The 22,573-nt window shown below is 33.3% G+C and overlaps 1 protein-coding gene across 1 annotated transcript; it reads left to right on the forward strand.

Moving 5' to 3' along the window:
• The first annotated feature begins 13,285 nt into the window (after positions 1–13,285).
• On the forward strand, positions 13,286–15,610 carry LOC149783668 (uncharacterized). The gene is made up of 2 exons (XM_089933155.1): positions 13,286–14,112; positions 14,954–15,610. Exons 1-2 carry the CDS (start codon positions 13,513–13,515, stop codon positions 14,981–14,983), a joined length of 630 nt encoding a protein of 209 aa, XP_089789281.1. The 5' UTR covers positions 13,286–13,512; the 3' UTR covers positions 14,984–15,610.
• The last annotated feature ends 6,963 nt before the right edge of the window (positions 15,611–22,573 follow it).

Below are 22,573 nucleotides of genomic sequence, written 5' to 3' on the forward strand. Positions count from 1 at the left end.
CCATTGATAATGTCTTTGTACACCATGAAATAAATGTAGCTGAAATGGTGCAATAAAAACTAAATTTAGGAAGTGGATGAGAATATCATTGGTGGTTTGAATATTAACATTTTATTCTTTAGTAGATCACATTGACAATAGGTGGCTCTTTTGATATCTTCATTAAACACCACTATCTTTACACAAAGCAGCAAATGAATTGATTTTATCTAACCATATATTTATTATTTACAGCTGCAACATAAAATACATGTGCAAAACAATATAATAACTGCAGTGGTATGTAAACAAAGTAGATTAGTGTGTTGGACTTGCCAAGTTCGATAAATTATTATGTGATTTTATAGGTAGTCTGTTACTCATTTTTAATTTTGATTTCTGATATTTTCCATCATTCAGCAGAGTTAAAGCCCCTGATTGTTGGACTTGTCAACATTCATTTTCATGCAATAATTTATTTATTTATAATCAAATTTTAATCATACTCAGTTGACAGTTTAATATTGGTGAAATCCAGGCCGTGTTTGCCATTGTGGCTGAGTTACACCTTTAACATTCAACATTTTCATTTGTGTTATGGCTTCTTATTTTCAGACTATTTCTGCACAACAACTCACTTAATTTCTTTTGAATATCAACAAATTTTCACCCAATTATCATATTGGGGACAACATTGCTGTCATCTGTTGATCATCTGTCATCTGTCCATAATATGTCTCTTAGCACAAATGTTTTATCACTACTCCTTCTACTACTAGGAGGACTACAATATAACTTTACACACATACATACATGCAAGGTCTAGTTGGTTGTAAATGAAAATGGTGCTTCTCAGACAACAAATTTGCCTGCCATGAAAGACAAGTTGAAAATCTAATCTGAATAGAATTTTATATGTGATTTTCACTAAAAGATTTCGTATGATCTCTAGCTGGTCCTAAAGGAAAATAGTGCTGACATGCCATCTAATATGACTACCATGATGATCATCAGGAAACTATTGTTATACCAACTTATTCTGAATGGATAGTCATATCAAATGGGCTTGGCACAAAATGACGTTATAATAGTATGATTGGTCCTAAATGAAAGTTGTGCCATACTGATATCCAGTATGGCCACCACACTGTGTAGTTGTGTCTGTCTTGAAAATGTATAGCTACTCCTCATGAACAGATTGTCATATAAAAATGGTGTTTACTCAATAAAAGACCTTTTATGATGTCTGGTTGATCCTAAATTAAAACAGCAGCTCTGAGACATTCAAGTGTGTATCAGATATGGCTATCAGTGCCCAACTTGTCACTATTGCTTCTGAATGGCTGGTCATCACATTGAAATAGCTTTCAATCGAAAGACTTCTTATCATGTCTTGTTTGTTGTAAATGAAAATAATACTGATCTGACAGCCAACATTGCCAACACCATAACCATCTTTAAAATGTTATTGTTATTATTTCTGAATGGATGGTCCTATCTGACATATTTTTTGCTAACGACTTATATGTGTAGCTGGTCCAAATAAAAATGATGCTGATATAACTTCCAACATGGCTGGTGTCCATCTTGAAAATATTGTTATTGTTACTCCTGAACAGATGGTAATACAGCATTTCTTTCAAGAAAAGCATTATTAAAATAAATTTTTATCTTGAATTAAGTGCTTAGCAAATTCAGAACATATTTCCAAGACTTATTACCATTGGTTGACTTAAAATAGACTTAGACTTTAGCGTTGTCACTAGTCTTGGTACCTGATTTAAATTAGATTCAAAGAGTATCTTTATTTTAGCCAAAAATTGAATTAATGTGATGATGGTCAGATTTAATTGGAATAGGCATCCCATTGACTTGTGAACACTAGTATTCACACATTTCAGACTCATTTCCTTATGCTAGACATAGGGATCACTTTTGGCTGACACCATTGTTGTAATTATTGTAGCCATGAACGTAACTTTGTACATTTAGCTCAGTTCTCTGTAACCTTTTTCAGTATAGTCATGACACTTAAAAAATATGTGTATTCATTTTGGAGAGTACTACTCGTTATGGGTAAAATATATATCTAAGCATATGTTTTACTTGCTAGGAACTACATTAACATTTTTCTTCGTTTAATTCATTTCTCTTTATGTACAATCATTAAACTGGTTTATTTACCTTGTGCAGTACTACTCACACTAAGCTCATTGGAAGCTGATCTGCATACATGAATAGTGGCCCCGAGTGGTTGAGTCGTTTAAAGCGCTTTCTGTTACAGATCACTGCCGTCTCACCTCTGTCTGCATGGGTTTGAGTCTTGGATTTGGCCAATGTTGGTATGTGAAAAATCTTGCCACTAGCTTCTCGTGCGTCGGTGGTTCTTTTTTTGAGTTTTCCGTGGTTCTTCCTCCACCATTAATACTGGCCGCCATGTATAGCCTATCGTGTACTGAAAAATGGCGTTAAAGCCCACAACAACAACAACAGCAACAGCATGCATGAATACATTATGCTTGACAAGTACATATAGCCTACCATAAAGTAAATTCTGTCAATCAAACAGATGCTATCACACATCTGCCATTATTTGACTTCATTTGTATAGTATGAAGCAGTTTCTGAGCAAGGTTTTCACTAAAATCTGTTTGTACCTAAACATTGGGGAAAATGTAAAATAATTAAAAAGTACTTCAGATTAAATAGTTTTATAAGCTTGCTTTGAAAATATAAATGTATATAAAAAAGACATTTTCAAACTGGTATAAAAATTGAATAATTTCATAGACCTAGGTCAAGCAGCCAAATTTATAAAAATTCTTAATACTGCATATTCCCAACCCCATCAGAAAATCTATCTAGTACATAATCAAAATGTACAAAATAAACATTTCAGTCAGTCTGAATTCATCTGTCTTGAGCACATTTTCTTTGCATGACTGGGCTTAGCTGGACAGTTAAAATCAGGTGAAAATATGGACAGAGCATTAAAACAAAAAATCTATTTTATTAGGACATAAATATATGATTGAGAGTGTTGTAATTAGAGGTGAAATGATTCATCGATACATTGATGCATCGATACTTTTGCAATATCGATACACATATTGATATAAGAGGTCAAGAATCGATACAAACAATACTTACAACTTGCACATTATTTTAATCTTCAGCAGTCATGAATAATTATAAGTCATTTGTTTTATTTATTCTTTAAATTGAGAATACATCTGAGCTGTTGCAGGCACAAGCACTCATATTTATTAGTAAAAATGACAAAGACTATTGAGAGTAATTCACTCGACTTGTACCAATTAACACAAAGAGATTTGGTTCATGATGTGCCTGCCCCCCCCCCCCCATTTCATGCTAATTAACTTATCCCAACAGCATGCTCATTATACAGGGGATATTTCAAATGTGTTCACATGTATAATGAAGTACTTTTCTTCATTTTATGTGAAGTTTCTATGTTGATTTGTATCTGATTTACTTTGATCAAATTTGAAAGCTACACCACCAGTGCGTCACACTTGACTTCGTTATTCAACTAAATTTGATTGGCACATTGGGCCCTGGAACAAACACTATGTCATAATTAAAACCTTTCATTGAGGAAGTTTTACAAATGCTTGTTTAAAATCCAGGCTACCTAGAAAACCCCAAATGGCTGATTCCCAGTGTGGTTCATCTTTGGATGACAATTTCATTTGGCAAATACTGGCTGATGATAGTGATGGTGACAATAATTTTTAAAGTTATGAAATATATCAGATTATTGGAGCTCAAAAAGCCTTCATCTTGAAAATCTTGTTGTTGCTAGTCTTTCTGAAAGGAAACTCGTATTGACATGGGGTTTTCACTAGAAAACTGTTGATGATGTCAGGTTGGCACTATATGAAAATGATGGTGGCGTGATGTCCATCATGGCCACTGCAGTAGCCATTTTGAAAATCTTGTGATTGATACTTCTGAATGAAAAGTAATATTGTCATGGGTTTTTACCAGAAAACAGCTTATGATGTCTAGTTTGTCCTAAATGAAAATATTGTTAATATACACAGTGGCCCTTACGCAAATCTTGTTAATGCTAATCTTCTGAATTAAAGGTAATAATGCCACCAGGCTTTCACTAGAAGACTTATGGTTGGTCATTAATGAAAATGGTTTCTATCTGATGTCCAATATGACTAGAACATCGACCATCTTGAAAATATTACCACTACTTATCAGCATGTGTTGTTTACTAAACACTCGTTCTGATGTTGGTCATAATGGTGCCTTTCAGACTTTGAGTATACCTGCCAAAGTGTTTATGTTCAAAATCACTATATCTCCCAGATGAATGGTCATATCAGCATGGGGTTTTCACTGTAAGGCTTCTTGTAATGCCTAAATCATTGTAATTGAATAAAGTGCCCATATGATGTTTAATATGATTACCTAATTGGCCATCTTGAAAATCTAATTGTTATTGCTACATTGCCAAATGAAGACTTCTTATGATGTCTACTTGGTACTAAATACCAGTATCATAATGAATAAGGCTGAACTATCACAATAGATTCAATATTAAGACTTACATAGGGATACAGGTTCATAAAAGAAGGCTAGCCAAATTAATTGCTTAGCTTACCACCCAGGTTGAGCTGATTATCAGGTGCCAAATATGTAAGGTAAGGGTTTGTATCTCATAGACACAATTATTGTTGTTATGTACATGTATTTATCTTAATTTATGCAAAAAACATTTATTTCAGGGTATGGAACTTAAGGTGCTCTTAATGTGTTTCAGGAAGAGGATTACTACCTTGCTCCATGTATGCTTCGGCAGGCCATGCCAAAAGAAGTAATCTCCCCTGAATCAGATCCAGAGATGGAGAGCACAGCAGTTCTTTGCTTTGTTTGTACAGACAATGTTTTACCACCAACTGTATTCCATAGACTTATTGGTGCCTGTTTGACTCACTGGCCCATTGCTAAGCAAAAGTCAGAGAATATAATCTACTGTGGCTGCTGTGTTTTTGACCTCGACCATAATCACAGATTGACCCTGTACTTCAGAGACCATGTCATCTTTGCACGAGTGACAAAGATGCGAGTCATAGATATGAGTTGGTCATCAAAGCTTTGCAGTGAAGCCCGAAAGGTCATCAATGATAATCTGTCAAAGATAATTGGAAACCTGGGCCAGAGCCTGCAGTTTGAGATAAATTTACAGTGCCCTCGTTCAGATGCAGACAGTCTTGAGGGCCTGATTACAGTGTTGCTGCTTCAAGAGAATGAAGAAAAAAACAGTTTGCCATTCCCATGACAAGAGTCACTTGTGTCAAGAGAACTATTAAAATTTTGGTTTCAGGATGAGGTGAGTACAAATACATTAGTCACCCTATGATAAGCCCAAAGAAAGGTCTCCTAGAATCTATCAGATATGTTGTCCTTTGCATCGGGTATAATCACAATAAAGCAATCTTGATTGCAAGGTCATGTTAAGCTTTCAGCATCAGAAAATCTGGATCATCACTTCAGAAAAGAATCCAGATAAGGGTGGGTGTGGATGTTGTTAGATTGTTTGACCCCCCATCCCCAGGTTAAAATAATACACTTTTAGGTGAAATACAAGAATGTTAGCCATTTAAAGTACAGTGAACCATCTCTTGTAAACAAAAATCCTCCGATAAAATCCTGCATTTTCCCTTCTTTTTTTGGCTGTCCCAGATACAGCATCATCCACATAAATAGGTTACAGCAACATATACTGTATAACATGGACACAATAGATTCAATTTAGCTAAATATTCCAAATCACTCAAGAGTCTTAGAAACATGTGGTGTTCATGACAATCCCCAATGCTGTTGTTTATCATACATTTCACCATTCTTCCAGTCTCATACATGCCAAGCATTACGTTTCTTTCATCATATTACATTTTCTGCTAGACTGTGTATGGATTATGCTTTTTTGCTACATAAAAAAATACACAAAATGATGCAGTAAAAAGTTGTTTTTGTTCTTTCATTATCATTTCTTTAATTCCACTCATAAATTTGAGAATATTCTTAAAAAGATGACTACTGTGCAAGATTAGCGTAAGAGTACTTTCCTCATCAAATCAATACCACTTTACAAAGGAAGAATATGAGAGTAATGTAATACAGTACTCTGAGCACCTAATCATGATCATTGCAGAGTTCCAGTTTATGATCATTCAGCGAAAGTTGCAGATGTAGACTAGCTGAAGTGAGTGCTGAATATAAGTAATTTTTCGGTATATTTTGTGTTTGTATTCTGGATCTAATCCATATGGATTTTGCCCTTTGTGACTAGAATTTTGACCAGCTGCCAAATCAGGTTAGTATTAAAAATTTATCTTTTTCGTATGTGCTGTAATTCTAGCATGTAATACATGGATTATACTTTTTATGCCCAAATTATGCGTTTTTGCCACTTATAGCAATAATAATGCTTATACCTCTCGAGGGGGGTGTTGGCATGTATGCAGTCTAACTAAAGTTTGAAAGGAAGGAAATGATTTATTAAAAAAGCTATCTGGCATAAATCATTCTTTGAAATAATCAACATGTTAGCTTTAACTGATGTTAAGATATTTGGTTTAAAATTAAGAGGTGCCACACCTTAATTCAGTCAACAAAGTCACTTGTAATTCAGTCTTTTTCTACTGAGTGCTCCAAAAGTAGTGATGTGATACATTTAACAAATTCCTTTAGTGACTGATCTAATAAAACATTCATATGTGACTTTTAAAGAGAACAACAAATGTTTCTTTACCATCCATTTTAGAAGGGTTTCAACATCATATCTGTTAAACATTCAGCGCTTTATATCTTAACAAAAATAACAAAATTTTTCATTAAATTTTTTTCAGACTTTTGAAAAAGAATCACTAATACGTTTTAAAAATTTGAATCACTGAATGTAAAATTAGAAGAATGCCAATATATACATATATGACATCTGATTATGATCATGCCTCAGTTCATGTTCATTGCATGATGGCAACTGTTCAGTCTGTTATGACTCTATTGTCCTAAACAAAGTAACAGGGAAAAGCAAAAGCCAACATATTTTTTAAAATTCAACAAATAATTTATTTCCCTAGAATGCAAAGTGAAAATTTATAAAGAACTTACAGTATTATGAATGAAATCTCAAAGAGTCTTAAAACTTCTATCACAAGTCCTAATGTATGAAATTCCAATTGATTTCCAGAGATGTTCCAAATAAGTACAAATATTGAATGTGTTGATGTGCCTTGAACATGCTAATGTGCCAATAGCCTGGAATGTGGCAGTGTGCTAACAGTCTTTTGATGCATCACAATAATATAATCAGAATTGTCCTTGTCTGAATTCACAATTATTCCAGATTAATGTTTCAGTCCAAGAAAATTATTGAGCACTTTGTAATTGCAGTGAATAATTTAAATAATTAAATGCATCCCAATTAAAAACTAAAATCAACTGTAAGACTGATTTTGCTTCACATGTTATATATATATAAACGGAATAAACTGACAACAAACAGGGCAAAACTAGTATCTAATTAGCCTGAGTCATTTTGACTCTTAATGAGTCTTTTTTTAAGGGCAAATACAAAACAAGGACAAGACAAACAAATAAAACAGACAGACCATTGTGTTTGCAAAACTTTACATCACTATTTCTACAGGAATGAAACATTTAAATTTATTATGTTGCAGCTTGTTTACTTTAACTTGATGCAGATGCTGGAAAATATTTTTTATTGACCTAGAAATCGAGGAGCCATAATATTCACTATCAGTTTATTACAGTTATCTTAATTCCAGACACACGTGATCCCTTGCTGGATCCAGTGCACTTATAAGGATTGTTATTCACCATATTATTTGTATTCCATATATATATATATATATATATATATATATATATATATATATATATATATATATATATATATATATATATATATATATATATATATATATATATATCATTACATTGTAATGTTTTTGTTTATTTGTTAGTATAATAAGAACTGCCAATTCTTGTTTTCATCTGGTATCAAATAATAATAATAATAATAATAATAATAATAATAATAATAATGATAATAATAATAATAATGATTATAATAATAACAATAACATTTACAGTAACAAGATATACAAATATAACATGTTTGATAATTAAAGGCAAAAGAAAATGTTCAGAATAATTGAATTTTTTAATGAAATAAGATAATTTCTTTTTTTATTGACAAAATATAATTCATTATTTTATGATTGAAATTACATGAAAAAATATATAATGCATGAAATAAATCAAATGAATTTACCTTAATTGATGAATGATGATGGAGTTTATTATTATTATTATTAAAAGGTTTGATATTTACCAGACTAAAAATGTAAATCCGGTAATAATATTAAATATTTAACAAAATAGAATTACTGGAAGTTCAAAGATGATCTACATGTTTCATTGAAGGTTTTCAGGATGTAAGTAAAAATGTACACTTCACACAGTGTGTATGATATATAATAACCAAACTCTGTTCTAGTTAGCCTTATTATATTGTGTTTATTTCTAGTGAACCGTCTGCTGTTTAAATTATTTTGTTAACATTTTCTTCCTACAAACCTAAAACCTTGTTAACAGATTAGCATTAACAGAATTTGATACACCCTAGAGGGAACAGTAAGAACAAAATCATTGATTGCAAGAAATTCGTTTGTATCTTTGCAGTGCACTTGGCAAATTTAAAGTGATCACAATTGTAATGTCATCAATGCAGATTTCTCGTTTCATTGACAATTTCAAATACATTTATCAATGTTAGGGCTATAGAAATGGAAACCCATATATTAAAGCTCGTTGTTTTAGTTATCTCTGGTACAAATTCTTTGTTATTAACTCTAGCAGAAATTATCCTAAGAATTCTAGATCCAAAATGTAATCATTTTGTAATTTTTAATAATCAATTCTCTCTTATTCTTAACCCAAATTTCCACCTTGTATTAATTTCAAAAGCAAATACAAGTAATGACATATTTAAACATGACTGTATTTTCTGCCATAGCCAGGTGAAAAAATTTACTCCTCAAATAAGTGGTGCAAGTCAGACTGAAATCTTATTGAAATCATTCTCCATCTCTTTACTGCCTGGACTATTTCCATTCCAGGTGGAATCCAAATGGTTTCCTTTTCAGTAATGAGTGTTTTCTGCCTCTCTTATGTGCAGGATATTGATTATAAAAGGGATCATAAACTGAAATGTTAGCATTGAAGACACTTAAACTTTTGTGCACAAGATGTCACTGTACAGAACACATGTACTTGATTGAAGTACACATTAACTGTTGCAACAGTAAAGGTGTGTGCATCTTTGCATTTCTCAAGATAAATATCTCAAAAGCAAGGGTATCAATGATAACTGCCTTAGTCACCAGTTTCACACAGTATAATTATAACCTGACAGACAGAACCTATGTAGAAGATATCAGTTGAAAGCACCAATAGAAGCCACAGATATTGAAAATGAAAAACTCCATGCTGATATTCAGTCCATGGTCTGATGTCCAAGTTCCCTCACTTCAACACTGATACCCTTCTTAATTAACAATTCCTATAAAGGCTCTATATACGAAAGCTCTTGGTAGGATTTAAGATCAAGAGAAGATGAGGTTACAGCTTGAAACAAAGTCCTGGAGAAGAAAAGTCAGACATTTATGATATAGTAAAACATGCTGACAAAAATGTAAAAGAGATATAATACAAGACGGATATAGGTCTGTTCAAGTACCAATATAATCTTCTTGTTTTTCATCTGACGTGTGTGTGCTATAAAAAGTTATCATTCTGAGATTGAAAATATGTGTTTGAATTCAGTACATCATAGCCCTTTCCATTCCCAAATTGTCATTTAAGTCATATAAGCACAAGTAGCAGACACAAAGTCCAACTCCGAAACATGACTAATTTCTTTATCTTTATAACAATTCCACTCACACCCTCCAACCCAGAATTCCATCCCATTTAGAAAGTCTTGTAATTTATAACACAGGATTTTGGTGATGGTCTACATACAGTACTTGTGTTTATCAATTTGGAATTTAGAGGTGGTAAACTATAATTTATTCTTATAATATATTTTTGACCTGAAACATTCTTTTCAAGACATTTTAACCTGTTTGTATTTTTTTCTGTTGATTTTAAACAGAAACAACGTTATGATTGTTTGTCAAAGAGACGGACGTAAAGGTTGCCTGATATATATCATGGATATGATACACTGTTGTAGAGATATTTTGTGGTATCATCTTAATGCCATTTCAGTAAAGTACACAAAAGGGACTTGCTATGTTACATCTATTTTAATGTTGAAAATTGACTATGATCTCAATGAATCAGCCCCATCTGTTTACAGATACACATGGCTGACAGTTCAAATAATGCATTAGACTTCCTGGGTGCTGACAGTAAAATTAATGTGTTATAAATTTTAATAAGTAAGCTTAATTATCCTTAGGTGCACTGATAATGACTGACACTTAACATGTTTACATGGATAACAGCCATGGAAAACCAATCCTATAAAGAAGAGACGAGTGTATACACAATACCAGTAGCTAAAGTGTTAATGAAGTAATTAATACCACATGCTACACTGTTGGCAAATCTTTTTATCAGCATGTCTGCATATTTTATTCAGTTAAAGACTTATCAAGACATTTTGTATGCATTCAACATGTTCAAGTTATGTAAAACAATTTAATTTTGTGCATTTAGTCCAACGTTAGCAGGGTATTGCTTGTTGTAAACTCAGTCCATGTTGTATGATGGCACATTCAATCTATATCAGCTAAACCTTAGGTTCTAGTTCCAGATGGTATGTACATATCCAAATGACAGCACATGTACTTGGATCAGTTTGATAATCATTCAAATATACTATATAATCACACACTGTCTGAATTAGTCTTGGTCAAGCATTGTGTAAGCACAGTTAACATCTTGATTGGAACTTGGCCTCATAGAGCAAGTTTTTGCATTTTGTGGTATTCACAAAATACAGATTATATTCCCAAAAGTGGGTTTTGTTTCAAACCAGGGAGTACAGTACCTAATTTAATCCATTCTTTTATAGAATTCTCTGTTGGATTCTTGTTCAGAAAAATGATTATATTGTCTACTCTCCACAGGTGAGATGGACTTAGAAACTGAGATTCCATGTCTTGCTTATATATCTATCCAGGATGCAGGGATGAGTTTTTGAATGTGTCTTATGTTATGTGTTTTGGCTCGAAAAAACAATAACAAAAGAATAAGAGAAAACAACAAACTTTGAAAAATTTAACAAACAATTTACTTTCCTGGAAAAACACTAAAAATAAAAAATAAGAACTTACAGTTTTAAGAATCAAATCCAAAAATAATCCAAGAATAATCCACAAATTAAAATTTTAGAAGTCCTAATAATGAAATGTTCTAATGAATCCAAGGTGGAAGGCGATGACGTATGTTGCATCCTGTACAGTGCTGTCATTTAGCTAAAGAAACACAAGAAATAACAATCCAGTGTTGGCAATCTGAATAAATTTTTTAAGAAATACCTTTGTTCAAGAATTTGTATGAGCACTAAAATATTTTCAGAGAAACGAATTAATCTTTTAAAAGGTCAAATTAATTTCTGGAAAATATCAAATTCCTAGTAAACAAAACACATTATTCTGACATGTAATGAAATTAAAAGCAAAAAGATTTTAAAACTATATGTAACAATGTGCATATTGAAAAAGTGATTTATAGAATGAGCTGCATTGGTTTAAGGATGGTTTGTAGATAATTTATATTTTCTTGCCCACAGAACTTGCAGGTAAGGAATGTATACAAGTTTTCTTGACCACAAAATAAATTGATATGGGGGTCAAAAGATCAATGGTTATGGTCAGCGGTATACCTGTTATGCATTCCAGTTTAACTGGAATCATTCTGAGTTTTTATCCAGCATACCAAAAATTCCTAATTTGAAACCAATTTTTTTGATGTTTGAGCTCTTTATTCATTATTCCCCTTGAGAAAAGTAAAAAAAATATAAAAATTATTGCCCTGTAAAGCAGTGTTTTGCTTTGTAGGTACAGACTTATTTCCAGTAATATTTTGCCACAAGCGCATTGTACTTACTTGATAACCTTCTTTACATTTGCAGGAAGTCAAATGGCTTCAATTTATCTTGTGCACAGGCTGCTGCACAAGAACTTCCATTTGTGTTTGCTTAATTTATGCTCCGATGGTCATGTCACAGTTTTCCATCATAGTATTCTTACAGCTCTTTAGCATAAATTTCCCAATTCTTCCTCCACCACATTGGATGTATTGTATTTTGGGTAGAGGTAACATTTTAGATTTCAGGTCCATTTTCACTTGTCCTCTTAAACTTTTGAGCAGCTTAAGGTCACACATATTTGGTATATTTGTCTACTGTCTTTAGAAAATTTGTTGCATTCCACTTCAGAGGTCATATCAGAGTTGGCTTTGTGTCTCTGCTTTATCTCTTAAATCTGTTTGAGCTTCAGGATGAGCCATAGCTTTCAGATGTTATTGTTTTATGACATCACATGTGTCACAGTCAAGGTTTAATATTAATAGTCAAAGTCACTGATCAGTTTCTTCTCCCTTTTGCATTTTAACTGTAATGTCCTTTGAGACAGAATGATTTGTTACATTTTCCACATCCATCAAATTACAGCCGTGCCACAAAGGTAACAGCCAGATCGCATTATTATTTATTTGTATGACCTGACTGCAGAAGACAGAGGGACAACCAATTAACTGAATTTGATTGCTTTTGATTCCCACCTCATACCCATGTTGATATTTTTTAAGATTAATAAAAAAATTTGAGAAGTTAAATTTTGTTAGAGAATCTGTTAAGATTTATCTAACTTTGTTGAACATGAAGAATAGTTGAATTTGTTTGACATTAAGTGCTAGTGCTCTGTAAGTTTATACAAATGCACTAAAACATAATACGTGCAGATGAAAAACACACTGTATGTTAAATAGGAAAGTTGTAACATCTTTAAATGGAAATTCCTTTATTTTATTTTATCAAAAGAGTTTTTAAAAAAAATATGTTACTGAGTATTTTTGCCAATTTCACCATTTCAAACTATATAATTTTGTAAAATATAGAAATTTATAGGAATGTTAGAAATATATATAGGACATGTATAGAAATCTTGCTTTTTTAAATACTTACATCTACTATAAACCCTAAATATAAAATATCAGTCGAAAACAAAAGATATTGTGAATGAATTTTACATATAGTACCTCTTCTTTTGTGCATGGGAAGTAACATGATGCAAATCCTTACCATACAATTGTTTATCAGTGTTTATGCTTTGAATTTTTAAAAAAATATTCAATTGCTCATTTGTTTGGTGATGTTTTCCAGCTTCCAATACTTAAAAGTCTGCCCCTTTCCTACAGGTCAAACAAAACTGTAAGCAACAGCAACAAGGAATGGAGGAAAGACATCCAGCTGATTTTGAAGAGGACCAAGAAGATGAACCTATTACCCAGGAACACATGAACCATGCTCGTCTGTGTAATGCACTGACAACTGTTTGTGCAGATGCTCTGAGGGAAATCCTCCTGACCCAAGTTCCTGCACCGAACACAAGCATCTACCATGCAATCCTAGCCAACCAGACCAACTTAAGCAGACTGAACAAAGATCAGTCTCAACTGGTATTCCCAGATCCACAAGGTCGCTACGCAGGGACAGTGGACAACTTTGATATTTCCTTACTGTATACTATAATAAGAAATATCAGTGCACTTCCTGCTCCATCAAATGGCTGGGGAAACCCTCCAACAGGTCAGCCAAGAGACACAACACTTGGAGCAAGCGTGGAGAGGATCCGCTTATACAGGAATATAATCAGTGGTCATTCAGTGGATGGAAAGATAAGCCAGAACGAGTCTGAGGAATACTGGAAAATGATTGATGAGGTTCTTCTTGACATCGAAAATTTAACTGGTAATCAAAACAGGTCATCATGCCTCATGAAGCCCATGAATTACAAAAGACATTCCAGGAGTACAAAAAACAAATGGATGGTAAATAAATAACTATTTTACTTATTCAGCATTTGTAATTTTTAAGCACATAAGTGCTCCACTTTTCTGCTCCTGACAACTATTGATCATTAGCCAATAAAAAAGCAATAAAAGTATTTTAAAATGTCACACTATCCTGTTTCTATTTTTATTTTAAAAACAACTGGACCCCCAAATGCATTGCCTTAATATTCAGCATTGCATGTAATGAACATGACTCCATTCCTTTCTTATTTCATAAATAATCATTTTCTTTGTGGTTATGAAGGACATAACAAAGTTTTTAAAGAGTGCCTTCTTTAGATTTGTAGAAAAAGTGAATTCTGCTGGAATATGTTTTCAGAAATGATTTATAGCAGCTGACTTGTATGCTACAGTGCCAGGGAGAATATATAACAGTATCAATCAAACAGAGATTTTATAAAATTAGTTTGTATCAAGCATAAGTGTGAAGTTAACGTTGTTTTCATGCTGAGTGTGCCAGTCGTGTTGAGTGTGCCAGTCACAAAAAGTGAGTTTCAAGTGAGAATCTTATCTCACCCATCCAGGCTTGGCTGCCACAGTGTCTTTCTCTGGCCCTGGGCATTGCACCGCCTTTTCCTTGGCAATGATTAGTCTTTCATGTGATGTGTCAATGAACACGAATTAGTCAATCAATCAATCATAATTAAAGATAAAAATTAACAGTTGCTTTTGCACTTGACAGTTTAGAATTATATTTATGTATCAATTGTATCTAGCATGCAAAAATAATTCTTTTGTTGGTACCCATCCACTCTTTGAAAATTTCCACTGAAAAATGTTTAACTTTGTACTATAATCATACGTCCTTTTTTTGCAGCTGCAGCAGATGATATTCATTCAATATTGATGACAGCACTCTCAAGGGTGGGGGATCTCAGAGGCCGTAAAACCTGATAAAGGAGTTTATTCTTCTAGCACAAGAGGTGTAGATGCACATGGTTTTAATAGTGGACTTATTAGGCAACATGTGTGCAAGTGATACTCACACTTAGGTACATACACCTATATATAATTACTGGTTTTTATTTTCTTTCTTATTTACTTCTAAAGTAAGTTGATGTAAAATATGATGATATGGAAAATAATCATCTGTCATGTAAGTGCATGTTATTATAGATATTCATTCCCACATTTCAAATATATGAAGTGAAACAATAAAAACAGAAAATAATAGGTTAAAGAAAGATTGTTTTGTATTTATTGTAATAATGTTGTCCAAACATTATTTTGTAAAGATTGTAGGTTCTTCTTGCTTGATTCATCAAACTTTTAACTAAAGTAAATTCTGAGCAGAAGTGCTTGTGGAATGGCCTGTTGTTAACTGTACAGTGTTTAACATTCATGCAATTATCAGCACAAGTCTATTATCACTACTCCTCCTAGATTAGATTGAGGATGACAGTACACTACAAATACGGAGTCATGGATATATTGTTTTCTTTAATAAATTGCTCATGATGAACAAAGATGAATATATGATACAAATATAAGGTTAGTTTCTTTCATTTTATTGTTATATAAGCATTTCGTTTATCTATATTATTGCAACATGCAGTGGGGGGGGGGGGGCACAAATTCAACACAAATTTATAAGTCTTCGGACACATAAGTTTTGGGACAGGACAGAAATATTTTACCATGAACCAATATATATGGTAAATAAGGTACCATGAAACATACGTACACATTCATCCCAATGTCTATTTGGCCTTAAATGAAAATGATACAGCTAAGACATCCCATATGACTACCACATTATGCATCTTGAAAATATTGTTAGTTGGTTCTAATGAAAAATGGTGCTGATCTAACATCAGTAAAACTTGATCCAGTCTGATATTCAATACGGCCACCACTGCAGCTGTCTAGAAAAATGATCTGTATTCTGACTAGATGACAAGTCATATCAACATCATGTTTTCACCAGAAACCTTATTAAGTATGCTTGGTTGGTTCTAAACAAAAATGGTGTTAATCTAAATCCACCCTATCCACCTTTGCAGCCATCTAAAAAAATCTTGGTATTGCTACTCCTCAATGGAAAGATCTGTAGATATAGATTTTCACCAGAAGACTGACAATGATAGCTATTTGGTCCTGAATGAAAATGGTGCCAATTGGACAATGAAAATATTATACATCTTGTTGCTATTTCTCTTGAATGGACAGTCATATCAACTTTTGGTTTTCACTAATGTCGTTCCAGCTTGACCTAAGTGAAAATGATGTCAATCTTACATTGAATATTGATGCCATAGTGCACTTGTAAAACTTCTTGCTTAAGAATATTAGAGATGGTTTTAACACTACACTGTTAATAATAGAAATGGTCTTCTTATGGAGTCCTGGATATTATTTTGCTGGCAGTAGAGCATTAGTCCCTTTAAGGAACCTTGGTAGTCCTCCTTATTTAGTTGCTAAACATTTGAATGGAGTCGTCTGTTCATATGTATGCAACTGACATGTAATTCATGTGTGCCACATTGAGGTACATGGAAAATTCTGACTGAATATATTTAGATATTGTGTCCAGTTAATTTCAGCCTTCAGTGTTCAGCTTAATGATGTACAAGATTGCAAAGACCTCTGACCAAATGGGTGCAGGTTAAAATCCGACTATTTGATTGGTCCCTGTTGACTACAGTGGTGTTCCTTTGGGCAAGACACTTTTTTACAATTGTCATGGGACTAAATAACCTAATTGTGATGATGTGCCATGAAACACTTGACAGCAAGAAAACCCAAAATAAGTGACTATTATTTGTATTGGGTTTAACAGTACATCACTACAATCCTGACTATATAGTGCCAAGTAAATTTAAGGATCACTGAAATCATCAATGTGAACATCATGGAACACATCCCAGGTCCAAAACATTTCCCTTCATTAGTCATCTCTTACAAAATGCCAGACTATATTGGCCATATTTTACGACAACACCACATGGGAAGTAGTTGTCGATAATAATTTTTGTAATTTAACAGCTTCAAAATATTTCATTGTGTTTGCCAGCTGTTTACCATGGCCATCTGCAGTCATTTAATTGTTTCCAGTAGGAAATAGTAAAAGTACTTCTTACACATATACGTTTGATTTTTGCTTATCCATTTGACTTATACAAGCCTTGACAAATTAGTAAAATCAACATAATGGTATTTTTCTTTCTTGCATATCGAGCAGTTTTTCCACAAATTATTAACATGTTGCATATCTCTTTTTTATCTGTTTAATTTGTCTTAATGTAATTGTGTTAATGCTATTTCATTGATGCCACAACGATGCATCAAAAATTGGTTTCAAATCAGTTTATATGTCCACCATAAGGCAAATTGTTATGCTGTGATAATCTGTTTGTCCATCTGTCTGTTAATTTTGTTTAGCACAATAACTAAAATTGTCCATTATTTACATTTGCTCATCTTTGTGATGGTTTTTTAATTGGGGCAAGGAATAAATATATTTTGGGCTTTATAGTGCAAGGGTTATAGTTAACAAATAGTTCAGTTCTCCACATCTACAGTTACCAAAATTTGTGAATTGCTTGCACTTGTGGCAAGAAAGAACTATATGTAGTTTTAGTGCTGTGAAAGTTGAATGTCAAATTCATTCTGGCTGAAAAACTAAAATGATGTTTTGCCACAATAACGTTGGATCTACATTTCATGCATCTACCAAACCTTCGTGCATGGGTTACGCTTGATGCAAAGAAGTTGGTGTTTTGCTGTTATAACGCAAAAGGTCAAGACCACTGACCCCAAAAAATGGTTTCTGCACAAAACAGTAAGTTTTCTGCATAGCGGGCTATTAAATATGGGGTTGGTACTTTATTGTGTTTTTTATGATACCTCTTGCTATCTTGTCAGTTTTCATAGACATTTCTCAGGTAACAATTTACCTGTTCAAGTGTACATGTTTAGCCTCCATGTGTCATTAGTTATGATGTATAAAATTGATCTGGAATCTTAGCCTCCATGTGTCATTAGTTATGATGTATAAAATTGATCTGGAATCATAAAAGAAACATTTATCATCACTGTTGTAGATATTAAAACATGATCCTTTTATAACCTTTTGGGATAGATAAATTATACATATCAGCTACCATTCAATTTGCACGATCTACCCCCTAAGAGGTTTGATGCAGTGTACAAGTTACTTCTTTAATTGTTTAATTTGAGTGATGAATCCTTCATTGGTTCATTTCTTTGCATGAGCAACCCATTCAAGGGTTTAATGGGATGTATGAGCTACCCCTGTTGCTGTTTGATTTGACGTATGAGCTGGCACTTCAGGGGTTGAAATTGATGTATGAGATACACTTTAAAACTTGACTTCAGTGTATGAGCTACCTCTCTAGCTGTTTGATTTGACGTATGAGCTGGCACTTCAAGGGTTGAAAATGATGTACGAGATACACTTTAAAAGTTGACTTTAGTTTATAGTTTATGAGCTACCCTTTTAGAGTTTCAGTTCATTATAAAGCATCAGCAACCCTTCAATGGAAATCGTAATATGGTTTACTGTTTAATTCATTGTATTCATTTGATATGTTAGCTACTATTCAGGAGTTTATATTTGTTGATTATGAAATAGGAAGCCTTAGTTCGATCAAACTCCAATTTAGTACTGTCTGCTATTTTCTGACAAAAGTATTTACACATTATTGATCTCTTTTGTGTACATGAAAGACTTCCTAACAATATCAGTGGCTACATCAGACCTTGACAGTGAGTTGTACTAATTAAAACAAATTCAGTGTAATTATTATGATCATTTCATTTATGCAAGTTTCACACTATTTATAATAATGTAGGCATAATAGTCTTTGCCTTCAGTGAATTTTTGTATGTGTTAAGAACAAAGGCTTGTTATAAAATTTTCATGCAGTGTTCAAGCACCAATATTCTAGAACAATTATTGAACTTAAGCTCATGAAGATTTGGCCATTTAATACTCAAGAACTGCTAGCAATTCATGGACAATTCCCATATTGGTTGTGAGATTTTCAGAGGGTATAATTCATCCATATAATTAATTGTAAATTGAGGAAAACTTCAGAAAAACTTGCAAAACGACAAGATCTTCTCTTCAAAATTTTCCCGAATGGTTTAAGAATTACTTGTTGCTAAATATGACAGTTCTAATGTTAAAAACTACTCCGTGTTATCTTTTGGCAATTTAATCCTTTTTTGCCAAATTGGTTGAATTTTAGTCACTACGAGATATCAGGCCATCTAGGCTCAATATGATATGTCAAGTCTACATCTCACAAGAAAAGTTGTAACAACATTTTGTAATGAAACCAGTTTAAAGAATATTTTTAAAATCTGATCCATTGGTTTAAATGTGCCTTTTAATAAAATAAAATTTTCATATTGTGACCCAGATAAACGACTGAGGACATGAACAACTCGCATTTAGAGGGTTTCAGCTTAAGACCATGCTAATGTAAGCATGCAAACACAGCTTCTAACCATTCTATGTACTCGTCAAACATCCAAGGCAGTCTTTGAGGTGCATTTTTCCCATGCATTTCTCCATAACACACCGAAACGTAGCCCCAGCATTGCACAGACCAAAACTCATTTGGTTCGCTTCATAAAAACTGAGTGGACCCACCGAGAAGGCTGAATATTGCTTGTGTTGTTCTTCTATCTCAACTTGCCAATATCCGGACCTAAGGTCCAGCTTAGAGAAGAACTTGGCCCCTTGCAAGACATCAACACTATCGTCAAACCGTGGAAGCATATACGCATTCTTCCGGGTCCTTGCATTGAGGGTCATGTAGTATATACAGAAACGTAGGCTGTTATCATGTTTCGACACTAACACAACATTAGAGGAGTAGGGACTGTCAGATTCCCTGACTGCACCAGCATCTAACATTTCCGTAATGTGTCGTCGCACCTCCTCGTACATCCATGGCTGGATCCTTCTGTATGGCTGCCTGAACAGTTTACCGTCATCAAGCACTATATTATGTTTGATGAGATCCGTCCTTCCCAGATATGTGGGGCCCTTTGAAAATATGCAATCCCATCTGCCCAATAGCTGCCTAAGTCTATCCCATTGCTCTGGGTTCAGATTTTCAGCCCAATTGTCCTGGGTCACAATATGTTTATCCCAATTTATATCGTACTGTTGTGGTTGTTTTGCATTTGTGTGTAGCCATTTACAATGGAGAATAAACATTCTTACATGTATGCCTTTTTGAAAGATAATTCATGGGTTTTATATTCACACATTTTACCATCCTAAAACGAAGTCCAGACTGTTTAAAAAAAACAGGCATAGGTGAGCATATATTTTTTGCTATGTTTTTATGTATTTTGAAAAAAAATCATTTTACATTTATTTCTATCAAATACATTGTGGAAAGTCCCCAGTGTCAGATATGCCAATTACATTGTGGAAGTTCCAAGTGTCAGATATGCTAAATACATTGTGGAAAGTCCTAAGTGTCAGATATGCCAAATATGTGAAAAGTCCTCAGTGTCAAATATGCCAAATACATTGTGGAAAGTCCTTAGTGTCAGATATACCAAATACATTGTGGAAAGTCCCCAGTGTCAGATAGGCCAAATACATTGTGGAAAGTCCTTATCGTCAGATATGCCAAATATATTGTGGAAAGTCCCCAGTGTCAGATATGCCAAATTTGTTCACTGAACCTTTCATATGTGAATAAATTCAGATGTACTAATGTCAGATTTGTACATGTACAGTATCAGAGAAAGTGCTTTGGATAATGATATTGCCAATCTTAAAAACTGTTCATCTTTATCACCAGAGCCCTAAAGTGGCAGCACCTGCTGCAAAATGATAAAGCTGGGGGTTATACCAAAATTGTCAAGGTATCGCGAAGAATTATAGTTTACTGCATTTGTATGGGAAAATATGTACACGTTTTTCGAATGGAAATACTGCAAGACCTTGGGAGTGCAGTATATCCATCCAATAAAACAAGTTCATATTTTCCCATACATATGCAGTAACCTTTTTATTATATGCTAATTTTTTAAATTCTACCTAATGCTTAATTATACTAACAAAATACACTATACGAAACAAAGTAACTGAATGTCTGCCACATTCCAAACTAAATGCGCATATTCATCATTACACAACAACAACATTATTACTGCGCACGTTACTCTCCCCTGATAAATTTGAACTTAGTCGCTTGCTAGACATAACTTTTGAAAGAAAATGGCGTGTCTAGTTAAAATTGAAATTTGGAGTCATATTGTGAATGAAAGCACATTGCAATAACTTTTCCATTTGATCTGGAATGAATAGATTTTGGTATCTTTTTCGATTCTAAAAAATTTTGTGATCATGGATTGGATTTATATGTGACAATTCCACATGAAATACATGGGATTGAAGAAGGGAGGGAGAAGTGTGTTGACATCTACAAATGTGTTTCTGTTTCTGTCACTGAATGTTTGAAATCATAATGTGGGAAAAATGTGAAGTCTTTCAATTGCAATTATCAAAAAGACGCTATGGAATTTAATGCTTATTTCATTTTGAGTGCAGTAAGGAAGATGTAATTGCACGTATCACAGAAATTACAGTACAATTTCAAAATATGTAATTAAGATTGAGAACCTATGACATGGCTCATGTAATTCGGATTTGCAGAACTAAGAAAGTACATTTTGAGGAAATTCAGGATGTAAAAAACTGTAAGTATATTTTTTTGCCATTCTTATCACCAATTAAAATAGACATTATATGACTAGTCACTTGTATGTTATTTGTATGGATCCTTTCTTGTGTCAGTTATATACTGTAGGGGGCCTAAATCCGAAACATTGTATCAACAAATTTAACACGGAATGTGCCAATGCAGCTGGTTTGTGGCAGTCCATGAAACATCTGTTTTAGTTCATTCAGAAACAAAATTCAACAACCACAACGTAAAGTGCATCTAATGCTAGTATACATGATTTGTTTACAAATCAAAAGTGCTTGCTTCTGCATCCATTGTTTGTTTACAATAGAAAGTAGTTCCTTTATGCACGTGAATGCTATTTGTGTATTGTCACGCGAGTTCAGTATCGGATAATACTGGATGATTCTGACAATGTAAAGTTAACGGAGAAAAAAATGAGCATATAATAAAAAGAGGGTTACTGGCCATGAATATTGAATGGCAAGGTTATTATTTTCTGTACTCGTACAGCATGGCTTCAGTATTGTAGTAATGCCTGGTATTCATGAACTCCTTTCATTGTAATTAAAAAAACATAGTCCATTCCTGCAGTATTTTGGAATGAGCTTGAGGTTCATAGCAAGAAAAATGCGATTCTAATTGACTAATTGCATTAGATGATTTACTTCTGCAACCATTGGGTATCAGATAATGTGTCGGCTTCATTAACTTCATGGAAAGCAAAATATGTTTTCATTAAAAGGTGCATTTCTCAC

This window comes from Sinohyriopsis cumingii, chromosome 14 (assembly GCF_028554795.1).
Source record: "Sinohyriopsis cumingii isolate HCF-2022 chromosome 14, ASM2855479v2, whole genome shotgun sequence".
NCBI lineage: Eukaryota > Metazoa > Mollusca > Bivalvia > Unionida > Unionidae > Sinohyriopsis > Sinohyriopsis cumingii.

Bases quoted from the DNA above. Each gene is read 5' to 3' on its own strand.
- LOC149783668 (XM_089933155.1), top strand. From the start codon at position 13,513: ATGGAGGAAAGACATCCAGCTGATTTTGAAGAGGACCAAGAAGATGAA. The intron at 14,113-14,953 runs GTAAATAAATAA...CTTTTTTTGCAG, and splicing joins GTACAAAAAACAAATGGATG to CTGCAGCAGATGATATTCAT.